The 21,362-nt window shown below is 48.4% G+C and overlaps 1 protein-coding gene across 2 annotated transcripts in view; it reads left to right on the top strand.

Moving 5' to 3' along the window:
• Positions 1-235: 235 nt before the first annotated feature.
• LOC138803418 (E3 ubiquitin-protein ligase RNF220) overlaps positions 236-21,362 on the top strand; it is a 234,927-nt gene continuing 213,800 nt past the window's right edge. Inside the window, exons 1-2 of one of the 2 annotated variants that reach the window (XM_069987388.1) lie at positions 236-378; positions 6,995-7,726. In XM_069987388.1, the coding sequence (XP_069843489.1) occupies positions 7,102-7,726 (625 nt within the window). In that variant the 5' untranslated portion in view covers positions 236-378; positions 6,995-7,101. The remainder of the gene's footprint in view (positions 379-6,994; positions 7,727-21,362) is intronic. The other variant, XM_069987389.1, reaches the window with a different exon arrangement.

Here is a 21,362-nt window from a genome sequence, read left to right as displayed (position 1 = left end):
GTGCGCCCGTGTGTGTGTGTGTGTGTGTGTGTGTGTGTGTGTGTGTGTGTGTGTGTGTGTGTGCGTGCGCGCGCGCGCCTCCGAGTCCCTGGGAGAGTGGAGGCTCATTCACTGATTAGAGCCAGCGCTGAGAGGCAGCACTGCTCCTTCTCTCACACCAACAGAGTCTCTTGATCTGTACATGCAATCCCAGGCAGCTCGCGAGCACAAACCCGGGGCCAGCCGCCTGCTGCTACCGCTGCCGCCTCTGCCGCCGCCACCGCCACCGCCTCTGCCTCCGCCGGCTCTGCGCACCCGCGACTTTTCATGCACCACCCTCCCCGCCTTCTTCCCTCTGTGTCCTGAAAAGTGTGACCGTTCTCCCCAGGAATTTCCACGGCAAGTATGGAGATCAGAAAGGGGTGTGGATGTGTGTATGCGTACACCAGAGGGGTGGGTACGAGGGTGGCTGGGTGGCTCGGGAACCTGGCTAACTTTCCAGGTCCGTCTCCTAGGGATTCGGGCGGCTCCTCACTCCAGGGCCAGGGACGGGGACCCGCACTGGCGCGTCTTAGATCAGAGCCAAGCGTTGGAACCTCCAGGCGTCGGGAGCCCGGTGCGCTCCGTGCGCTGCTGCCTCACTCAAACTTTCCCGTCTTGAGTTTTCCTTAATGTGTTTTATTTGGGGTTGGGGGGGGGGTGCAAGGGGGAGGGACCAGACGCGGGAATTGAACAAGTAGGGAGGGCGGCTGAGGGGACAGCCAAGAGAAGGGAGCAGGACTCATTTTCTCCGTCTTTAAATAAACCTCATCCCCACTTTGTTTGGGTCAATCGCGAGTGTGCCCTCCGGCCCGGCTCCCTCGTGTATCCCGCGGTGATTTCCGGCTGGGTGGTACTCCGTGGGGCAGCCAGAGGCTTCGGGGCGGGGTAGAAAAGAGGAGATCCAGGGAGAAACGACCCCAGCTGCCCCGACCCAACACACTGCCAGTCTGGTTGGGGTACCTGAGGAGAGACCTGGGGTCCCCGGAGAGTCGGTTTACTTTTTTTTTCCTAATGGGGCGGGTGTGGGGAGGAGGGGGTGGGTGGGGTGGGGGAATCCGCCGCTGGCTGGAAGGAGGCAGGTGGCTGCTTCGGAGGTAAACCAGACGAAAATGTAACGAGTAACCTCGGAGCTCCTCTGGGCTTGGACCGGTCTAGTCCGAGAGCCGACGTATCTGGGATCCGTGGGGGGTCTCTCCAGAGTTGGGGTGGGAGGGTCGTCATCCTCGCAGCGACGGTGAGGATCGAGGCTGGGAGATGATCTTATAGACTCGGCGCGCTGACCTTTTTGTTTTTTTGGTGTTTTGTTTTTTTTTAAATATGAATCCTGCCTTACACAGAGTAACAATGTCTCTTCTCCCGACTTGAGAACAAAACTTTTCAGCGAGCACGCTGGCTGCTCGGCGAGTACTGGGGCCGCCGCTGCGCTTCTCAGCCCGGGCAGATCGACCTTCGCTGCCCGGAGCCTGGCCCCGCCGCCGCGCTCCGGAGCCTACGCCCCCCCCCCCCCCGCCCCGTCCCCTCTCCCCAACTCTGGGCTTTTCAGGGCTCGGCCTGGGCGTTTCGCCTTTGTGCGTTGTAAGAAAAAGCCTTTTCTTTCAGGGCACAACAAACTTGGGCGGAGAGCTTCCGTATGGCCCCCCGGGCGAGGCCGCCCACGGTGGTGAGGCCATCGGAGGGTAATGCCCCGGTTCGTCCCCGCACTCCCGGAACCCCTGCAAGAGCTCAAGACCTGGGTGACCCCCGAGGGCACGCAGGAGTCCCGAGATATAGAGGGGAGGGGGGGGGGAAAGGGGGGAGGCTCCGGGTGCTGGAAGGTAGAGGAAATGCTCTCGCTTCCTACTAAAAACGAGCTGCTTTCTGGGGGTCCTGATTGCGGCTTCAGCCGAGGCCCGGGGCCTGGGCCCGGAGCAGGACGTGCGTCGGACCGCGGGGTTGCCTAGGGCCGGGGCCATCCGGATGGGGCGCAGCCCAGTCTGGCTTGCCTGGCCTGCCTGGGTCGTCCGAGGTCTCCTGCTTGCTCTCTCCTCCCTGTCCTCGGAGCAGCCGAGAGGGAAAACTACCCTCGCTGCCCACGATGCCCTGCAGCCACGGTTTGCGTTCAGCCTCCGCTCCGAACCCAGCTCAGAGAGGCCATGGGGAGAAAAAGGAAAAATAAAGAAGGGTGGGCAGGGCGTGCGGAGCAGTGGTTTACACTGGGGGCAGCAGTGGACGGGGGCTCTGCGCCGCCTCGTCCGGCCTGCCTTTTCGCTCTCCCTTGTGCTCTTCCCGCAAAGGGAAAACGAGCCAAGGGGGTAAAGGCTGAAAGGGAGCGCGGAGGCAAAGCGCTGCGGGCGTCTTCAGTTCGGATCCCTCCAGGCTGGCAGGGACCCGGGTTAAAAGTGGCTTGAGTTGTTGTTGTTTTTGTTTTTTAACTGGGCTTCGGGGCGATGTGGGGAAGTCGGAGGACCAGGGCGGCCACCACGGACGGACGCTGGTGACCCACGCTGGTGATCGGCGGGGTCGGGGCCAGACTCGGAGCCCCGGCTCGGAGCGAGTGGGGAAATCACACACCTGTTCTGCACACGGCGCCGAGTGTAGCGGCCAGGTGGCGGCCGCGCGGACGGCGCAGCCCTCCCTCCCGCGCCCCGGACCCACCCTCCGGACGCCGCGAGGGCCCCGCAGCCCAGCGCTCGCCTGCTTTCGCAGGGGAGCGGAGTGGGGGAGCCCGGGGCGGCTCGCCGGGGCGGTGGCGCTCGAGGATGGGGGGGGTCCCGATGACCCACAGGGCGGAGCTGTTCGGGGCTCCAAGTCCTTGGACTTTGGTCGAAGGCAGGCTGTTTTGAACCCCCTACCTCGAGGCCCTCCGGGGCTACAGACCCCGGCCCCTCGTGCTCTTCGTTTCTTCCTCGACTGGCGCCTGGGTTCCCCCAAAGTTAAAGCAAATTGTGTTGGGCAGAGGTTGTTGGGATTTAAAGTATTCTTTGTGCACAGGCCACGAAGAACTGGAGAGAGGAAGAGAGGTCAGGCCAAGGGAAAGGTGGGCTCGGCTCAGCGTGGACCTCCAAGTTGGTGTAGGTGTTTGCCTTCCTCTGTTTGCCTTAAAGGAGTTGTTGTTGTTGTTACTATTATTATTATTTCTGAATTGAGACTCTTCCTCGGGCTGAATTCTGCACCCGATTGCTCAGCCTGCAGCCCCGAGTTTTCGGGTCTGCCTGGCCGTGGCGCGTGCGGATCCACACTCCTTGGCCAAGCAGGACCCGGGTTCCAGTCCAAATGTGGGACGGATACCCCGCCGGGTCCGAACCCCATGGGTCGGCCCTAGCTTGAGCCGTATTCTCCTTCTGTTCTCGAAGCTCTGGCTGAAGTGGTAACATTTCTGTTAGGGCAATGTTTCTCAAGGCATTTGGTGGGACGCGGGGGGGGGGGGCATTTTCTTCAAGTGAAGTCTGTGAGCTAAAAAAAAATAAAAATAAATAAAATTCTTTTCTCCTTTCTTCACAATCGCCCCGCTATGCTAGCCTCATTTCCATTGTCCTTTGCTTTTTTAAGTTGCTTGTTAATTTTTTTAAAAAGTTAGTTTATGCAAAGGAAAAATATCGTTTAATTTGTTCTATTATTTTAAGTCTTGGCTTTTTGGAAACGGTTCAGAGCCCACAAAAATGTCACCTGTTGTAATAAGCAGGGGAGGGTGGTGTGTGCATTTTAATTGGCAGCAGAGACGTCGTTTGGTGGACGCCCTGAGCTCCGCTCGGGGAAAGAGCCCTTTGCAGCTTGCTTTGTGGCAGTCATTTGCAAATGGGTTTCGCCTCCCCACCGCAAGCAGCAGCTGCTTCGGCGACAACAGCGCTTCCTTCCACCACGACCCCCGGTGCGGGTAAAGGAGGCCCAGACTCTAGACAGGAGTGGGAGATGGCCCCGCTCCCTGGGGATTTTTTTTTTCTTTTTCTCTTTCTCTCTGGGTTTGGGATTTTTTTTTAATTTTTTTTTTTTTTTTTTTTTTTTTTTTTTTGCGCGAAAAAGTGGCTAGTTTGCACTGCCCAGGGCGGACCGCGGCGCCTCAAGCCTAGATTCAGACATGTCCACCATCCAAACGCCGGCTCCTTCGTTTCATTTGTCTTGGGTCTGGCATGTTTAACCACGCAATTAGTAGTCTCACTAATTATTCAGTTAGCTGGCGTCTTGTAATCACTTGAAAACCGGGGTCAGGTGTGTGATTTAAGAAACAAACAAACTCCCTCCTACAGAACTGAACCTAACCCATCACGTCAAGGATTTGAAATTTTCAAAACTCAATATTAGTTGGTCCCTCTGTCCAACCTCGCTGCCTGCCAGACAATTTATTTAGCTTCGTGGATTGATCCCTCCTCCTTGTTTAGTTAATTCAACAAAGACTTTTTGCAATCTGTTTGGAGTTTGTCTGATGCCGTGGAAAAGTAGCTGATGATTTATTTGGTTGCTTTTCGATTTCTGTCTTCAGCCCTTCTTTCTCCTCCTTTCAGCGGGCATGTCAGCTGTTATTACTTCCTATTGATCCCTTTGCAAAGTGAGAAGTGAACTAAAATTAATGTCAATTCCACTGCTTGGATCAATAGCTGGAGTTATTTTAATCTGGATTTGCACGAAGTGCTAAATTAAAAAAAATCAGCATAGAGGCAGAAAAAGTAACAGTTACTTACTTTCCCTTTGCCCGGTTCTTTACAGTCACCCAAATACTCCATCAAACTGATTATCTTACAATCCATATTTTTTTAATTAAGAGGGTCAGTTAGTTTTCTTATTTTGGGTTCTGTGTTTAAACCCATGACATTTTGACATTGGGAGTGTATTAACTATAGATTTTCATAATGACTGTGGTCTGCTGAAGCCTCATCTATACAAGTTGTTAATGTGAGGAGGGGAGAAAGAAAAGGAAAAAGATAGAAACACTCCTCCTCCCCCATCAGGACCACCCAACACCCACAACAGTAGAGTAAAAGAAACCTGGCCTAGGGGAAAATTTTTTTTGATTTATTTTCAGTATAATGAAGTTTTCAAATGAATAAACAGGTTTGAGTGATTACCATGTTCTGTTGGAGTGTCCAGTGCTGTCTCCAGATTATTAATTTATGAAACTTATTTAACATAATGAAGTAATCTAGGAAGTAAGAAAATGTGAATCCTGAGCGGGGGTGGGGGGGTGGGGGGGATCATTTTGGGAAGAAACATTCCTCCACTCACCCTCAGTGTCTGCCTTTTCTTCCTGCTGGCCTCATGCACTATGGCTTGTCAGTAGACATGTGCTTATTTATTTCTGCAATGAAGATCTTCTTAGAACCTTTGGAATAGCCCTAGACCCACTTTCAGCACATCCATGTTGTGCGACCATTAATCTGACTTGAAAACAGCCAAGAACAGGATTCCCAGACTTGTCAGGCTAACTGGCTGTCCTTGGCAGATCATTCCCTGCACTGCTATAACTTGACAGGAAAGTTATTTAAAATTTGGAAGAGAGGAAAATCCGTTAATGTGAGATACATAATCTGGTAATTTAGCAATGATGTCTATAAGGAAAGAAGCCAAATGAGGAAGCAGTCTGATGGTGTCCACTCATCTTCCCAATTAATAACAGTCATTGACACGTCTGCTACAGGATGGGAGAAGGAAATACTCTCTCGTACTGCATTAAGCCTGAAGGACTCATCTGCAGGATTCTCTGTTTGAGGGAATACCAAAGATACTCCATTAAGGAGGTGGGTTTTTAAAGGGAGGGGGTCACTTATTTCTGATATGACTTTCGATCTAAAGGTTATCTTTTGTAGCCGATGGTGATTTTTAGTTACACTTTGAGTTTCACTCAGTTTCTGTTGAGTGGATTGATTTGAAGCTAGTAAGTCTTAGTATTCATCTTATATTCTGGCTTTTGATATACAGCCCTCCCCCACCCCACCCCCAGTCAGTATAAATTTTGAAACCAAATCAGTGGCTATGAGAATGTACAACTTAAATTTACAAGGGAAGCTGAAAGAAGTCTCTCAGAACTCCAGTTTGTTCTGGGGCTTTTATTGGACATCAGCTTTGACTGGGCCAATAAGCAGACCAAAATAAGTCAGAAATTTTGTTAACATTTTGCTCTAAATGTTAATGGCAAATCCAAGGCCGTTTACAAATCTACTTAAGACAGAGTGCATTAGTAACTAAAATTGCCAATCCATTCTTTGCTGCCTCTGGAAGACAGATGCTTCTAGAGAGCCAAAGATACCTATTATGTTTTTAAATATTGTCAGAGGTGTCCAGGATCTTATTGATGATGGTCTTGTTCCTTCTCAGAAAAGCAAAATAGAAAGCCTGTGTGATTGCAGGGTTGTGCTGCTGTTTGTTCACATAGCACTCCTTTCTGGAAACAGTCTCAGATGATACATGAAGATGTATGTGTCAATGTGAGTGATTTAGCCGCATGTACAATTTGTATCAACTAACATGTACAGATGTTCCTGGTCACAATGTGTGTGATATAGGCATTTTCCCCCAATATTGGGGCATTGTTCAGGGAGATGAAGAGAAGATGCAAATTTGAAGACTCTGATAGATAGAACCTGGCCTCTGAACATCAGGCCTGCACATGAGTAGTATATGTAGGTGGAAACCCCTGAAAATATAGATCCCCACCACCACCACCAATCTACTGTGTGACTTGGCTTTCCAAAGCTCATTTGCTCAGGGAATATTGTATTTGGAGGTTTTATGATTTTTTTTTCTTTGCTGGGCTCAGACGCATTTCACCCGGAACGTGTAGGGACCAAAGTCAGCTACGCGTACATCACAGTAAGTTGTCTATTGATTTTCCTGAATGAAAATGGTCTGCTGCTGCTGCCCACTGGCTCCTAAAGCCTGTGGTATCTCTTGCCCAAGCATCTGTAAGCCAGAAGGATGGGGTTTCAATCACTTGGGGTTTCCCTTTTTTTTCCTTCCCCTGACATTCCTCCCTCTTTTTTCCCCCTCTTTGCTGTTTCCACAGGACATGATTCCCCAGTAATATTCCCCGCCCAGATCCAAGGTGCCACCCTTACTCCTTTCCAGGGAAGACTGCTTCTTGTCTGACGCTGACCATCAAAAGAGACTCCAATGGACTTACACCGGGCAGCCTTCAAAATGGAGAACTCATCCTACCTTCCCAACCCTCTGGCCTCGCCAGCACTGATGGTCCTGGCATCCACAGCCGAGGCCAGTCGAGATGCTTCCATCCCTTGTCAGCAGCCTCGACCCTTTGGTGTACCTGTCTCAGTAGATAAGGATGTGCATATTCCCTTTACCAATGGTTCCTACACCTTTGCCTCTATGTACCATCGGCAAGGTGGGGTGCCAGGCACCTTTGCCAATCGTGATTTCCCTCCTTCTTTACTACACCTCCACCCTCAGTTTGCTCCCCCAAATCTAGATTGCACCCCAATCAGTATGCTGAATCATAGTGGTGTGGGGGCCTTCCGTCCCTTTGCATCCACTGAGGACCGGGAGAGCTACCAGTCAGCCTTTACACCTGCCAAGCGACTCAAGAACTGCCATGACACAGAGTCTCCCCACCTGCGCTTCTCAGATGCAGATGGCAAGGAATATGACTTTGGGACACAGTTGCCATCTAGCTCCCCCGGTTCACTTAAGGTTGATGATACGGGGAAGAAGATTTTTGCTGTCTCTGGCCTCATTTCTGACCGAGAAGCCTCATCCAGCCCAGAGGATCGGAATGACAGATGTAAGTACTTTGATTGGAGTCCTCCCTCCCTCCTCCTCCCCACCCCCCAGTAAGTCCTCCTGGCAGTAGTATTCAACAGGTTGGCAGTGTTGTGACAGGAAGGGCCACCTGCTTTCCTTGCCATAGCTGTGGATGGTTAACCTTTACTTGTCTCTCATCAGTGAGTACTGATAGTGTTTTCCTGAAGATAGCCAGAGGCAAGTTGGCCTCAGCACTGTCTTTTCTCTTCTGGACATGGCTGGCTCCTGCTCTGGGGACTGTGGAAGGAAGAGGGTGCCATATGTACACTAGAGTGAAGATCATTCCATTTAAAAGCATAGGTTCCTAGGGAATTCGGGAAGGCCTGAGGAAACTTGTCCATTCCTTCTCTCGTTGCTATCCTCATTATGTTTCCCTGCTCATGATATACTACTATTATTTTTTATTGTTATTGTTACTGTTGTTGTTATTATTATTGTAGTTTTTCCATTGTATCACAGCCAGCAGATACCACGTGATTTTTATTCTCACAACTTAGTCCTTATCCACATCAGGCTGTTTTTCAGAGAAGGACAAAGGTGTCGTCAATCACCATAAAGCATTTCAAACAGCTGTGTGTTCCTTGTGATTGCAAGGCTGGAAAGCTGACTTCTCTTGGGATTTGACAGGTTTGCTGGACACTTTTCCTGAGGCTCACTGTTAGGACTCGACATGGTGGGCCTGTGGGACTGCTCCATAGTTGATGTTCACAACTATTATTAATTCCTGCTTATGAAATGGCTTTTCTCATGCTCTCCAAGTACCTTGTTGAGCTCTGGCTATGCTCACTCATCAGTGGAACTAAACCTTTGTTTGAAACTTGTAGACTAAGAGTACTGAACCCTGCAATCTTCTGCTCTGATATAATCAGAAAATAATTGTGTTTTGGAGCTTTTGGGCTGTGGGTAGACAGAGCGGTTTTCTTCAAGGCTGGTGAGAATTTATGAACTGTGGGTGTTTTCCTACCAACCCTTTGTTCTAAGATTTGTTCTCTTTTATTTTCTTAAGAAAACTACATCTGAGGTTTGCTTTCTCCTCTTCTCTATTTTCTTTTTTGGGCTCCTATCCTCTCAATAACCACCAACACGAATACCATTTTTTTCTCTTCTCTTTATGATGCCGAGGAGAGTAATAGAGACATTGTAGCTCTCTCCCCTGTCGGCACTGCTTCCTCAGGCTGTCTCCTTGAATTAGGCACTGTGTTAACTTTCCTGCGCTAAAAGGCATCTGCCTAAACCCAGCGTACCTTTTCAATAAAAGTCATCATAAAATCAACCTGCCTTGTAAATCCATCGCTCTTTGGTTTTGAAATATGTTGCAAGTGTGTCTTTTATGTCAGCGTCTGTAAGCCAGAGACCTCCCCACTTAAGGGAGAAGGCTGCTGTCTGATGGACAACTGCTAGTGTGGCTCTGGGCACTTCCGCTCTGGCTCCTCTGTCACCTTTTCACTCTCTGCAGACTTGGATCCTGCTTCTTCCTGGACAGGTGTTGGCATTGCGTTGTCTATTTGTTGTTGTTCTTGTTTCATTTTATTTTATTTTCATTTGTTGAGTGATGGGCAAATGATCAAACCTAGCTGTAAACTGACCTCTGGGTTGGGGTATGACTCACTCTGCTCCTTTTTCCTCCAAGTACAAGTTGAAAATGAAATTCTCTGGAAGCTAATTAGTCTACAAAGTAACATCTGGAGATGGAGATTCCTTTCTTCCCGCCTACCAGATCCAGCAGCATCTCCATTTTGCTATCTTTTTAGTCCAAACCCGTATCAGACTCCCAGAGCAGGCAGAAGCTTGTTAGTCAACTCGGAACTCATAGATGTGGATATCCATTCCCCTTCGAGTGTCAAAGCCATAACTCTTCTGTTTGCCTGGTTTGCATTGTGTGGTGGTGCCATCCCCCATGGAGATGGATCCCTCACACAGGAATACGCCTGGGTGGAGAAAAATTAAATGAGTCTGTCTCCCAAAGTGAAATGGAATTCTGACCTTGAAATTAATGGGATTCTGATCAGAAGGGTGGGGGAAACTTCTTTATTTCAAATGGTCATATAAATTGGAGTCCTTTTCCCTTTTATTTGTTTAAAATATTCTTCCCTTCTGGGGTATTTTGTGTTCTTCTTTTTCTTGTCCACAGATATTAAAGCTATAGGAAGGTCTGGGAGTATAGGATGTCTCTACATATCCACATTAGTAGTCAGAGTTGCATTTGTGGCTAATCTTTAACCAGAAACAAAGGTGCCAAGTGAAGTTGGAGCCTGTCACCCTGTGGGTAGCCTTGGATTTGTGCTTCTTTCTCTTTTCCCTCGTCTTAGGTGGTGTAGCAGCCTACACAGGGTAAGACTGGGCAAGATTTGTGCTTTTGGTTCTGAGGTTTTGGAAGGCAGAAACATTTTCTGCCAGGAAGGGCTGGAGAAGCACTATGACAAAGTCGGCAGCAGCTTTCTTGGCTCCTGTCATATGCCGACGTGTGTTGGAATATTTATGGTCTGTTTTATGTAAATACATATTTAAGGGCCGTTAGAAGGCCTGATTATTCCCACTAGATGCCTTTCAGGTCCTCCCTACAGAACCGTTTTGAAATAAGTAATATTTCTCAGATAATCGAGTGACAGTATACAAGACTGCTTCCAAAGGGAGAGAGAGCTTAGGGGCAGATGGGGCAGTGATGGGGGTGGGGAGGTGAGAGGAGAGAGGAGAGCAAATGTTCAAGAGGCAAGAAATAGGATGCAGTGCTTTTGCCCAGATTGCCAAAATGAACCAAGTATGTTTTAGGGGTTTTTTTTTTTTTGGTTATTAAAATGTAGAATTAATTTCTGACACACTTGACTGGTTTTTCAGCTCTCTTCTTATAAATACAATGTAAAACATGTTTTAGTTAAATATGATAGTAAAACTTCTAAAGCAGCACTTAGCCTTAGAGTTTTGTTGGTTGGGGGGTGGGGTGGGGCCCAGGGTTTAAAGTGGGAGGGGTGTGTCCTTATTCAGAGTAGAAGTTTTATGACTGAGTTGTAGGTCATTGAAAAAAAATCAGTTTTATAATGGAAACACTGACAGGTTTTTACTGTTGCAGCCACCCCCTGCTTGCATACTGTATCCATATGCAGATATGTCCACATGCCTTTGAAAAGGGGGCCTGCAGACATGGTAAAATGCACACATGTTCATTCCTAAAATCTGGATGCAGAGAGGCAGGTTTTCTTTGGTGATTAAATATGCATTTTTGAAGTCAGAAGTATAGCTATCTGGGTAAAGTATTCTCTTTCCTAGTAGATGATTCCAGTTTGCTTGCCTGTCCATCCACCTAGCACCACAGGTGATCCTGAGGTAGGTGTTGTACTCTGTGGAACAAGGAAGCTTTTGCTCTACAGGACTGACTTATTTGCCCTGGAAAATGGGAGAAGAGAAATGTTTTGTGTGAAGCTGTTCATGGAGGATGCATAATTCCCCAGGAAGGGGACAGAGGTAACTCCTGTTTATTGTCACTCCCTGAACAGTCCCCCAAGGCTCCTTGTCCAGGGAAATGATGCTAGAATTTATGGACCAATTACAAATAGTCTTATGTTGTGTCTTACATATGAAGTGTCTACAGAAATGCTTCCCAGGGCCTTTAAAATAAACATTCCTTATTAAGGAAACTTTATCACAAAAGGGAAGGTAAGTACTGTCTGCTGCCTTGTGCTAGAGTCCATACACTTATTATCCCCTCAGTACTCTGTTTCCAGTCATGTGTGTTTCCTGATGGAAACCGAATTTTTTTAGACAGTCCTGTACCCAAACTCCTGTCTGGGCAACACCACCTTTGGCCAGCCTGGCCTGTGTACCTACTGAGCCCAAACTGGCGTGGGCTATCATGCATGCTCTCCTCACCCAGAGGGCTCCAAACCGCCCTTGCTGAGCTGTGTCTGGCCTTGTCCTCTAGCTCACCGCAGTGCTAGGCACTGGGCCTTGTTTGGCCCTCTTTCCTGGGTCCTTCCCTGTGCTCAGGTAATCGGGAAATCTGATGGCTCCCAGCAGCTCCTGGATGTTTTGCTTTGCTCTCATCTTTGATGTATTTGAAAAGCCATTCTCAGGTCCCCAAAGCCCTGAGTAGGAGATGGTATTTTGCACTCTGAGATGTGTCTTTATAAAGGCATATGTCACTGAAGACCCTATGGCCCAGGAATCAGCTAAGCCCATCTAAACTAAGGCTGCCTGAAATGAGGGCCAGCTGAAGACAACATAGGGTTGCTAGGCGGGGGAGGGGGGGGGATACTTTCCAAGGGTACTGGGAGCATGGTGAGCAAGGACATTGGTCTAGACTTGGGAAGGGGGAGGATGTTTGGGACAGTTCCCAGGTCACCAGGCCCCACTATTGGATTGTTGCTGCTGGAGCCAGATGACCAGTATGAATGGCCAGCAAATCACCAGAGACTGGGGGGGGGGGAATTAGATGAGTCCCCCTGACTGCCCAGATCTAAACTGGATTCAACTGCTGGGGGGAAGGTGCCCCCCGGGGTCCCCCCCCCGCATACACAGCCTTTTTTCCCTCCCCTTCTCCCCTCTCCATGTGTGTGTGGTGGAGGGGGGCGGTGGGCAAGCACTCCTGCCTGTGATATGTGTAGTTGTTTCTGGTTGTTCACTCCCAACACAGTCATGGAGACTCCCTTTTCATGCTGCTGGGTTTAATTGTCTTGTTGGGATAAAGAAATGTTTGCACAGCTAAAGTGGGGCCGGGCTGGACGGGAGCGGTCCCTGATGGCTGCAGAGCCATCTGGCCTGGTTTGGCTCAGCTCGGCTGGGCTCCGTGCGCCGCTCGCTGCGCCGGGCCGCCTGGGCTCGCTCTGGCTCCGGCTCTCGTCCCCTGCCCTCGCTCCTCCGCGCCGCTGTTCGGTCGGTGGCTGCCTCCTCCCATCCCACGGCCCCCGGAATGCCTAATCACCATGGTGAGAAAACGGACACCGTGGCCGCTCCCCCCCCCCCCCCGCCCGCCGCCTTGCGCCCGCCCTCCCATCAATTGTCATGCAGAAGTGATCCGGGCCGCCGCGGCCGCGCCAGCCCCGGCCGCGCCTGGCAGAGGGGTGGCTGGTAATTGATCGTTGGGGGGAGGGGGCGCCGAGGCGGGGGGGGGCGCAGGCCGGGGAGGCCCGGCCTCCGCGGGGAGCAGTATGCGCTCCCCCCCCCAGCCGCCCCGCCGTCAAGTTGTGACCGAAAGACCGGTGACCTCGCCGCCGCCCGTCGGGGCTCTGCGGGGACGCGGAGGCCCAGGGCCCGGAGAATCCCGTGCTGCCCGCCCGCCCCGTTGCTGCCCACCCCACAGAGGCCGCTGAGGACCCAGGGCCCCCGCCGGCGCCCCACCCTGCGCCTGACCCCCACGTCCCAAAGTCACACTGAGTCCTGGGTCTGTTTCCCGCTCATCGTCTGAGCAGAAGAGCAGGGTGGCGGGGGGGGGGGGGGGGGGGGAGACAGGAGTGAGGGCGTGGGGGGGAGGGTAAGGTGGGGGCGCGCCCTTGCCGGCGGCCCGGGGCTGGGGGACCCGGCGCGAGGTGCAGGGGGGTGCCTGGGGGAGCGAAGGGGGACCCGGCGTGGCCGAGGCACTGGGAGGGGACTTGGGGGGGAGTCTGGGGGGAGGGGGAGGGCGTGGGCCCTCGGGTGGACCCGTGGGCACGCCCATGCCCAGCTCTACCCTCGGCACCCGAAGACTTTGAGGTTTCTCCTGTCGGCTCAGAGTGCTCGCGTGTGTGTGCGTGTGTGTGCGTGTGTGTGCGTCTGTGTGTGTCCTCGTCCTGCTCCTCAAACCTGGGACGCGTTCCGGGAGTGTGCCCGGAGCCCGGGGCTCGGTGCGTCCGCCGCGCGGCCGGCATCCCGGCCAGGCGAGCGCAGTGCGGTCCGCCCGGGACGCTCCAGGCTCGCGGCCAGCGCAGCGGGGCTCGGTAAAGTCCCGACCGTTTCTGGAACTCTTCCCACGGGAAGTTTTCCGGGGCTGCCTTCCGGTCCGCGGCCTCAGACCGATTCTTCGGTGCTTCCCCCACCCTCACCCCTTTTTGTTGTTGTTAGAAAACAAAACAACAACAACAACAAAGCCACATTGTATCCAAATAACAAAAGTTGCCCTCCTTCCCCACCCCATTTCCCCATTAGGCTGGGAAGAGGAAACGAAGAAAATGCATTTATATTTTTATATTGGGTTTTTCTTAGGTTTTTTAATAACCCTTATTAACTAACTTTATCTGGTTGATAAATATTAGCACACATTGAAATGTAATCTTTGTAGTTACTCAGGACTTGGACTAACAATACGTTTTACAGAGTTAAATTTTTAGATTTTTTTTCTTTTTCACTCATTAACCATATGTATTTGGTTAATAAATATCAGAGCCCAGGCTGGAACATACTCTATTATAAATACCTGAGACGTACAGGGATGGTACATGCCACATGATTTTAACATTGAAATCACAATTTTTACACTGGACTATTCTAACACTTTTACAGCATTTCTCAGCACCATTTTATCCCTCTTAAAGATGAACTGGATTTAATAGTAATTTATTGATATTCAGCTGCTTAGCATTAAATTTTGTTTGAAATTATCATTTGAATTGTGGCATTTGTGGTTGAACAGAATGTATTCTCCAAGTGTCTACTGTGAGCTTTTTTTTTTTTTTTTTTTTTTTATTAAGGAGGAAAATATTCTACTACTTTTTTATACCTTTTCCAGGAAAAGGTCCTGGATTGGAAGTATGGATTTAGGCCTAGAGAAGTGATAGGCTGTGGAAAGAATCAGTAAATTTGGTGGAGGCTGAATTAATGTCACTAAATCACCTCACCCAATGGATTAGACTTTCCTAATATCCCAATCACATTTTAATGTTAGCTTTAAGGTTTTTTTGCATTCATACCAAGCCCAGCAAAGGGCACAGTAAATTTTAGTTTGATATTGACTACACTGATGGTGGTGGTTATACTCTTGATTTTATTGTAAGTTTTCATCAGTTTGGCACTTTCCTGAACTCCACAAATGGAATCTGTACGACTGCTATGCCAAAGGCCCGAAGGTTTAAAAAAGAGGAACTTATTTAGGACTTGCGTTTTGATCATGACAAAGATAGGAGGTTCTTAAAGGACATAAGAAATCTCCTTTCTCAAATATAAACTTATTTGATCCATTATGGGGTATACAAAAAAATCACTCATATCTTATAAAACAATATCCCCTTTCCAAATGTTTCACCTCAGCGTTACATCGCTTTATAGTAGAATCTGCTTTTGGCATACATTTTAGAAAAAAGTTCTTGCCCAGATACTTCTTGAAGATGGAAACAGTCAAGTGACATGAGGGGTTTTGAAGACACATGTAACCATCTGGCAATTCAGATATTCGACCGTCAATTTTCTCTGTGGAATGTGTTCTGATTGCAGATGACCTAGAGGAAATGAAAGTTGTGTTGTTTTAGGGGAAAACATGAAGGGAGTTGCACCCAGGACATTCTCTTGAGCAGATCGAGAGCTTTAGGAAATCTGGAGCTATGAAGGTGAAGAAGGTACCTTTGGGTAGAGTCTCATGAGAAATCAAGCTCAGTAAGCCTGAGTATGACTCACCGGATGAGAATTGTCTTTTTCCACTGAAATTCATTTGCTGGCTGAGACTTATGGCTTTGTATCCATCTTAGAGCAGCAGAAACAGTCAGACTGCTACAGGGAGGGGACAGGCCAGCTCTAGAGAGGCCTCCACTTTATTTTCGGGTGTATGATTCCTATTTAGGTGCCCAGTTAATCCTATGTTGCTCTCATTTAACCTTGCTTTTTGGAATTTGATTTAAATCAACTCAGAGCAGCCTTGCATAATAAACATTTATTAAAGGAATAAAAGCTGTATTTGGCTGGGTACCAGTGGCTCGTGTCTGTAATCCTAGCTACTCAGGAACCTGAGAGCTGAAGATTGCAGTTCAAAACCATCCAGGGCAGGAAAGTCTATGAGACTTTTATCTTCAATTAACCATCTAAAAAAAGCCGGAAGTGATTGAGTGTGAGCCTTGAGCACAAAAGCTCAGGGACAGTGCCTAGGCCCTGAGTTTAAGCCCTAGTACTGGCACCAAAAAAAAAAAAAAACAAACATCATGCTCATTTGAGCTTCAACTTGAACATGTTTCAAATCAAAGCTGGAGAGGTAATATAGTTAGTGGTTAACAGTATAGTTTCTAAGTTAGATTCTGACCTTTTGCCTTCTTGCTGGGTGATGTTAGGCAGGTTACATAACCTTTCTGGCCTCAGTATTCTTACCTGTAGAATGAGAATGATACAGCCTTAAAGGGTTGTTTTGTAGAGCTTAATGAGATCATTGACACATTATACTTAGAATAGTTCTTCACACAAACTCAGTGTTCAATACACAATGGCTATTATTATCTCTAGAACAATGTGGTGATATAATCTTTCTAGCTGGAAGTACTGATGTAGCCAAACACAGGGTCATTAACAACTAGCATGTATATAGAACCCTTTCACACATTCTCATGCCTTATGACAACATAGAGAGAGGGAGGGAGCGAGGCTGCCAGCCCTTTTCTGTGATGGCCAGCTGCTTCATCTCCCTTCATTATTATCCCATCCACTAAGATTAGCCTTGGTGTTATTTAGAAGCAAGTTAATACTATAGTAGAGAAACTGAGGCTCTGAATCCAAAAGAGACTTGACTAGATTAGATCCCACCCTGGTGGCTGCCCAGATCAAAGAATCTTGATCTCATAATGTTTTCTTATTCTGGAATGTTGTTGTATTTGAAGTAAATGAGTTTATTAGAATTTATGAGTACTGGAAATCTGGGCCATGTATAATCAAGTTTGCTGTAATGGTATTTGACTCCTATTAGAATGTAAAATCCCAGAGTTTCTAGTATGTCCTTAGATTTTAAGTTATTCAGACACTTTTACCCTTTTGCCTATGTGAGACAAATCTGTGAACCTTCCCCCATCTGTGTGTGTCACAGTCCCACAGCATGATGGATTGTCTCTGCTTGGGGAAGGCTTAGGACGGGGCTTGAAGGGGCCTTGCAGGTCAGGGGAGAAATACAGCAGCAGGGCTGTGATGGGGTGGGGGACACTGGGGAGGGATTAGCGGCGGAGGGGGGGTAGAGCAGGGCTGGGCGGAGACAGGCCTCTCACATAGTGTCTGTGTGCATTCTCCTAGGAGTAAAAGAGGGCTGTCCATTACCCTGGGCGCACAAATAAACTCAGTTTTTCTCTTTGTAGAAAGAAAGCCCCATGGGGCTTTGGAATACCAGAGAATGACTCTGTCAGTGGAGAAGTGGGGAGTAGAGGACAGGAATGAGGACGACTGGTCCTCTGCTTCAGGACATTGGAGTTAAGTCTGTTTCAGTCTAGTGGCTCATATTTGCCAGGTCTTGTGTTCATATATGTACAAAGCAGAAATAGCCATAGGAGGCTGGTGGTCTGCTCCTCTGTCTCTATGGTTCCTTTAAAGAAAAGTGTTCAATACTTCTTTGGGAACACACACAATGTCTATGACTATCATGGAGCACCTAATTCTGATCTCTTCTTGTATCTAGTCCCTTTCCATATATATTCACAAAGAGAAGAAATGCTGAACATTATTTTTTTTTAAGGAAGGGCTAAGAGCTTGAGATGGAATTCCAAATGCCATAGTACTAGTTATGAAGGAATTCTAGGAGAGGAAAGAGGGCATCTTCAGTGATTAGAGGGGTAAGGGCAGTGGCTCATGCTAGGAGAAGGAATCAGCAGGATTGCAGTTAGGGCCTAGGCTTCAGCTTCCTTCCTGAGCAGTAAAATAAAAAAAAAAATCCTTAGAACAACAAAAGTCTGGACGCATGGGCTTCCTTCCTGACAGGTCAACCTGGTGGGGCTTCATTCAGACTGAGCAGCAGTCAAGGCTGATTTACGGGTAAAAAGAACCCAGACATGTGGTCTTAACCCTTTCCTAACCACAGGGATGCTTCATTGCAAATGCTACTTTCTACTTCCAACTTCACAGCGTGGGGTGGGTAGCTTTTTTATTGTCATTTTCTCCTAGTGCCTACTATTGAAGTACCTAGTATCTCTTTCATGGAAAAGCTGAGTCTTTGAGATGTTGAGTAAATTAAAGGGAAGTGAGGACTACTACTAGGTCTGTGATAGAACTGGCATGGTGGCTCATGGCCATTATAGCTCTCAGGCTCTTACTAATATTTAATTTACTTTGGAGCATTGCATCTGTCTCTGACAATAAGAAACGTCTCCTGGAATCTAGATTGGGGTGATCCTGTGATACCCATTTCTGTCTCTAAAAGATAGGCAGACTGCAGCAAGAATGGTACAGTTTGGTCTTGGCTGTTTATTGTTGGCAGTGGATGAAACCACTGTTTCAGAGTACAGAGGTATGATTCCCTTGCCATGATGCATTCATTAACCCATTTTATCATGTAACCATGTTTTCTGGGTATGCCTACATTCTTTCAAGCACTGCGCTAAGTGTATGGGTTAGAATGATGAACACAATAGGTGACAACCTCTCAGTTACTAGAGCTTCAAGTTTTGCTAGCAACTGCAGGGTATTGTGGAAAGTGTTTTTACAGGGGAAGTATAAAATCTGTGGGAACTGACTAGAGTCTAAGAGTCAAGGATAACTTTCTGCAGGAAGCTAGCTTTAAGTTGATGCCTGAAAATTGACAAGGAGGTATTTGTTCAAAGTATAACATCAGAGAATGGAAGACCTCAGAGCTGCCAAGGATTGCTCACAATAAAGTGAGAATAGTATTTCTCCATGCCAAGATCTGAGACCTGACGCCAGCCTTTCCTAAGGCTATCCATTTGGTGCTTATGTGGTGGTGAGGCCCAACATGAGAAAGTAACTTTCTAAGGATGTGCCATTAAGAAACACTTTCTGATAGTGTCTGATATCTTCACAAGCAGCAGATCTGTGAGCACTGGAGCCATAGATGGCACACCATAGACATTCGACAACGACCGAGCAAGGTGGCATTACTCTGCCAATGTTTAGTAATATCGATAAAGGTCTGTGTCTCTTTACTAAAATTCCTGCAGTTGTATAATCAGTCCTATACAGCAACATGATAGTCTCAGAACATAGAATGCTTGCTTAGCCTTAATTAAGCCACATAGCACCCAAGATTCTTGGCAGAGTTTCTTGGCAAACTTTCCTCAGGGAGGTACATTGCTCAGGCTTGACTTCCATGAAGTAGTTTGGCATGTGGTGTTAAGGATATGGAGGAAAGGAAAAGAAGGTAAAGCAAACCAATGTTCCAGTCTTTTAGTATGTAGACGTACTGAAAGCAATCCTCCGCCCTCCACCAGGACCTCTGTACTCTGCCATCCCCCTTGTGGTTTCCCTTCCCCAACCTCTTATCTTCATCATCTCTCTACATCCATGGGTATTTCCTGAGCTCTTGTGCACATAGCTTTTCATCCAGTGCTGTCTGCAAAGAGAACACACTTCCTCTTTTGGAGGGCATGGTGGGTAAGGTGAGTGAAAAAAAAAACAACAAAAAACCCCCCAAAACCAACACACAAGTGATCATGGAATTTCAAGAGAGGAAATCAGTCCAAATGTGATCTAACATTGCCTGCCTCAGATCACCTGTGGTGGTGTGGGACTGGAGGTGTATGGTGTGAAGAGGGTCCATTGTCATTGATAATGCAGATTCCCAGGGCCCACATTGGACTTGCTTATCAGAATCCTGAGGAACACTGTGCATTTAGAAGTAGCCTTCCTTATAGAGTCTAACAGTTCTTGTGTGTTGCACACACATAGACAAAAACATAAAAGGCCTGGGCCTGGGCACTGTTCCTTAGTTTTTTGCTCAAGACTGGTACTCTGTCACTCGAGCCATAGTTCCACTTCTGAATTTTTGGCGGTTGTTAATTGGAGATCAGAGTCTCATGGAAAGTTGGGCACTGGTGGCTTACACCTACTCAGGAGGCTGAGATCTGAGGATCATGGTTCAAAGTCAGCCCAGACAGGAAAGTCCATGAAACTCTTACCTTCAATTAACTACCAGAAAACCGGAAGTGGCGCTATGACTGAAATGGTAGACTGCTCGCCTTGAGCTGAAGAGCTCAGGGACAGTGGCCAGGCCCAGAGTTCAAACCCCACAACTGACCAAAAAAAAAAAAAAGTCTCTGACTGAGCTGACTTAAAACCATTGTCCTTAGCTCACAGCCTCCACCATTTTTGTCTAGCTCTTATGGTTCTTTTTTTTTTTTTTTTTTTTTTTTGGTCCGGTCGTGGGGCCTGAACTCTAGGCCTGGGCGCTGTCCCTCAGCTCTTCAGCTCAAGGCTAGCGCTCTACCACTTGAGACACAGTACCACTTCCAGCTTTTTCTGCTTATGTGGTACTGAGGAATCGAACCCAGGGCCTCAAGCATGCAAGGCTAGCGCTCTACCACTGAGCCACCTTCCCAGCCCTCTTATGGTTCTTTTTTTTTTTTTTTTGTCGGTCGTGGGGCTTGAACTCTGGGCCTGGGCTTTGTCCCTTAGCTCTTCAGCTCAAGGCAAGCGCTCTACCACTTGAGCTACAGCGCCACTTCCGGTTTTCTGGTGGTTTTATTGGAGATAGGAGTCTCACGGTCTCTCCTGCCCGGGCTGGCTTTGAACCGCGATCCTCAGATCTCAGCCTCCTGAGTAGCTAGGATTACAGGCGTGAGCCACCAGCACCCAGCTCCTCTTATGGTTCTTAAGGTTTACAAAGTATTCATCTATGGTGAAAAGGATCAGAGAGAAGGTTTTGCAGGAGAGCTTGGTGTGTATGTGTGTGCGCGTGTGCGTGTGCGTGTGTTGCTATTAGCTCTTGAACTCATGGCCTGGGTGCTGTCCTTTAGCTTTTGTTGCTCAAGGCTAGCACTCTTCCACTTGAGCCACAGCTCCACTTCCAGCTTTCCAGGGGAGTTAACTGGAGGTAGGACTCTCATGGACTTTCCTGCCCAGGCTGACTTTGAGCCAGCTAGGATTACAGGATGAGCCACCAGTACCTGGTGAGGAGCTTGGCCTTAAAAGAAGAAGAGTTACGACCAAGCAAGTAAGAGGACAGAATGGCAGGCAAGTAAAGAGGGCAGAATGACATTCCACTGGGGTTCAGAAGGGTAAGGGTGAGCACACAGGCTCTGAGCCCCAGTAGTACCTCGCTTAGCAGCCTTCCACCACAGGGAGCATCTGTTCAGCTGCATCTAGCTCCCCTTCCCTCCAGCTTGGCACTTCCTTGGGCTGTTTCCCTTTTTCTCCCTTATTGCTGATCAGCTGACCACGTGTGTTCAGACCTCCCCTTCTTGGTGCGATATTGTCATTATGAGGCAGCCCAGCGGAGGGGTGCGAGGTGCTTAGCCAGATGTGCAGGAGGCCAGCATGCCTTGGTGCTCCTTGGGCCCTGGCCAGCAGCTGTCTGCTCACTGCTACTGCAGTTCTGCCAGAAGCAGCTGCAGGCGCTTGTTTGGGTGGTAGTTGTTTTGTTTTTGTTTTACCAGTCTCCTCTCTTCTTCCTCAGCTCTTAAACTTTCAAATACTCATTTGTAAAGAAATAAGGGTTGAGGGGGGTGGTTAAAGGAATTTCTCTGTGGCCTAATTAGTCACCACCACTTGCAGACGGGATTTTTTTTTTGTACTTCCAGCACCCT

This window comes from Dipodomys merriami, unplaced genomic scaffold, assembly GCF_024711535.1.
Source record: "Dipodomys merriami isolate MVZ:Mamm:240054 unplaced genomic scaffold, mDipMer1.0.p SCAF_34, whole genome shotgun sequence".
In the NCBI taxonomy this organism is placed as follows: domain Eukaryota; kingdom Metazoa; phylum Chordata; class Mammalia; order Rodentia; family Heteromyidae; genus Dipodomys; species Dipodomys merriami.
This window is presented reverse-complemented; position numbering and strand designations above follow the sequence as displayed.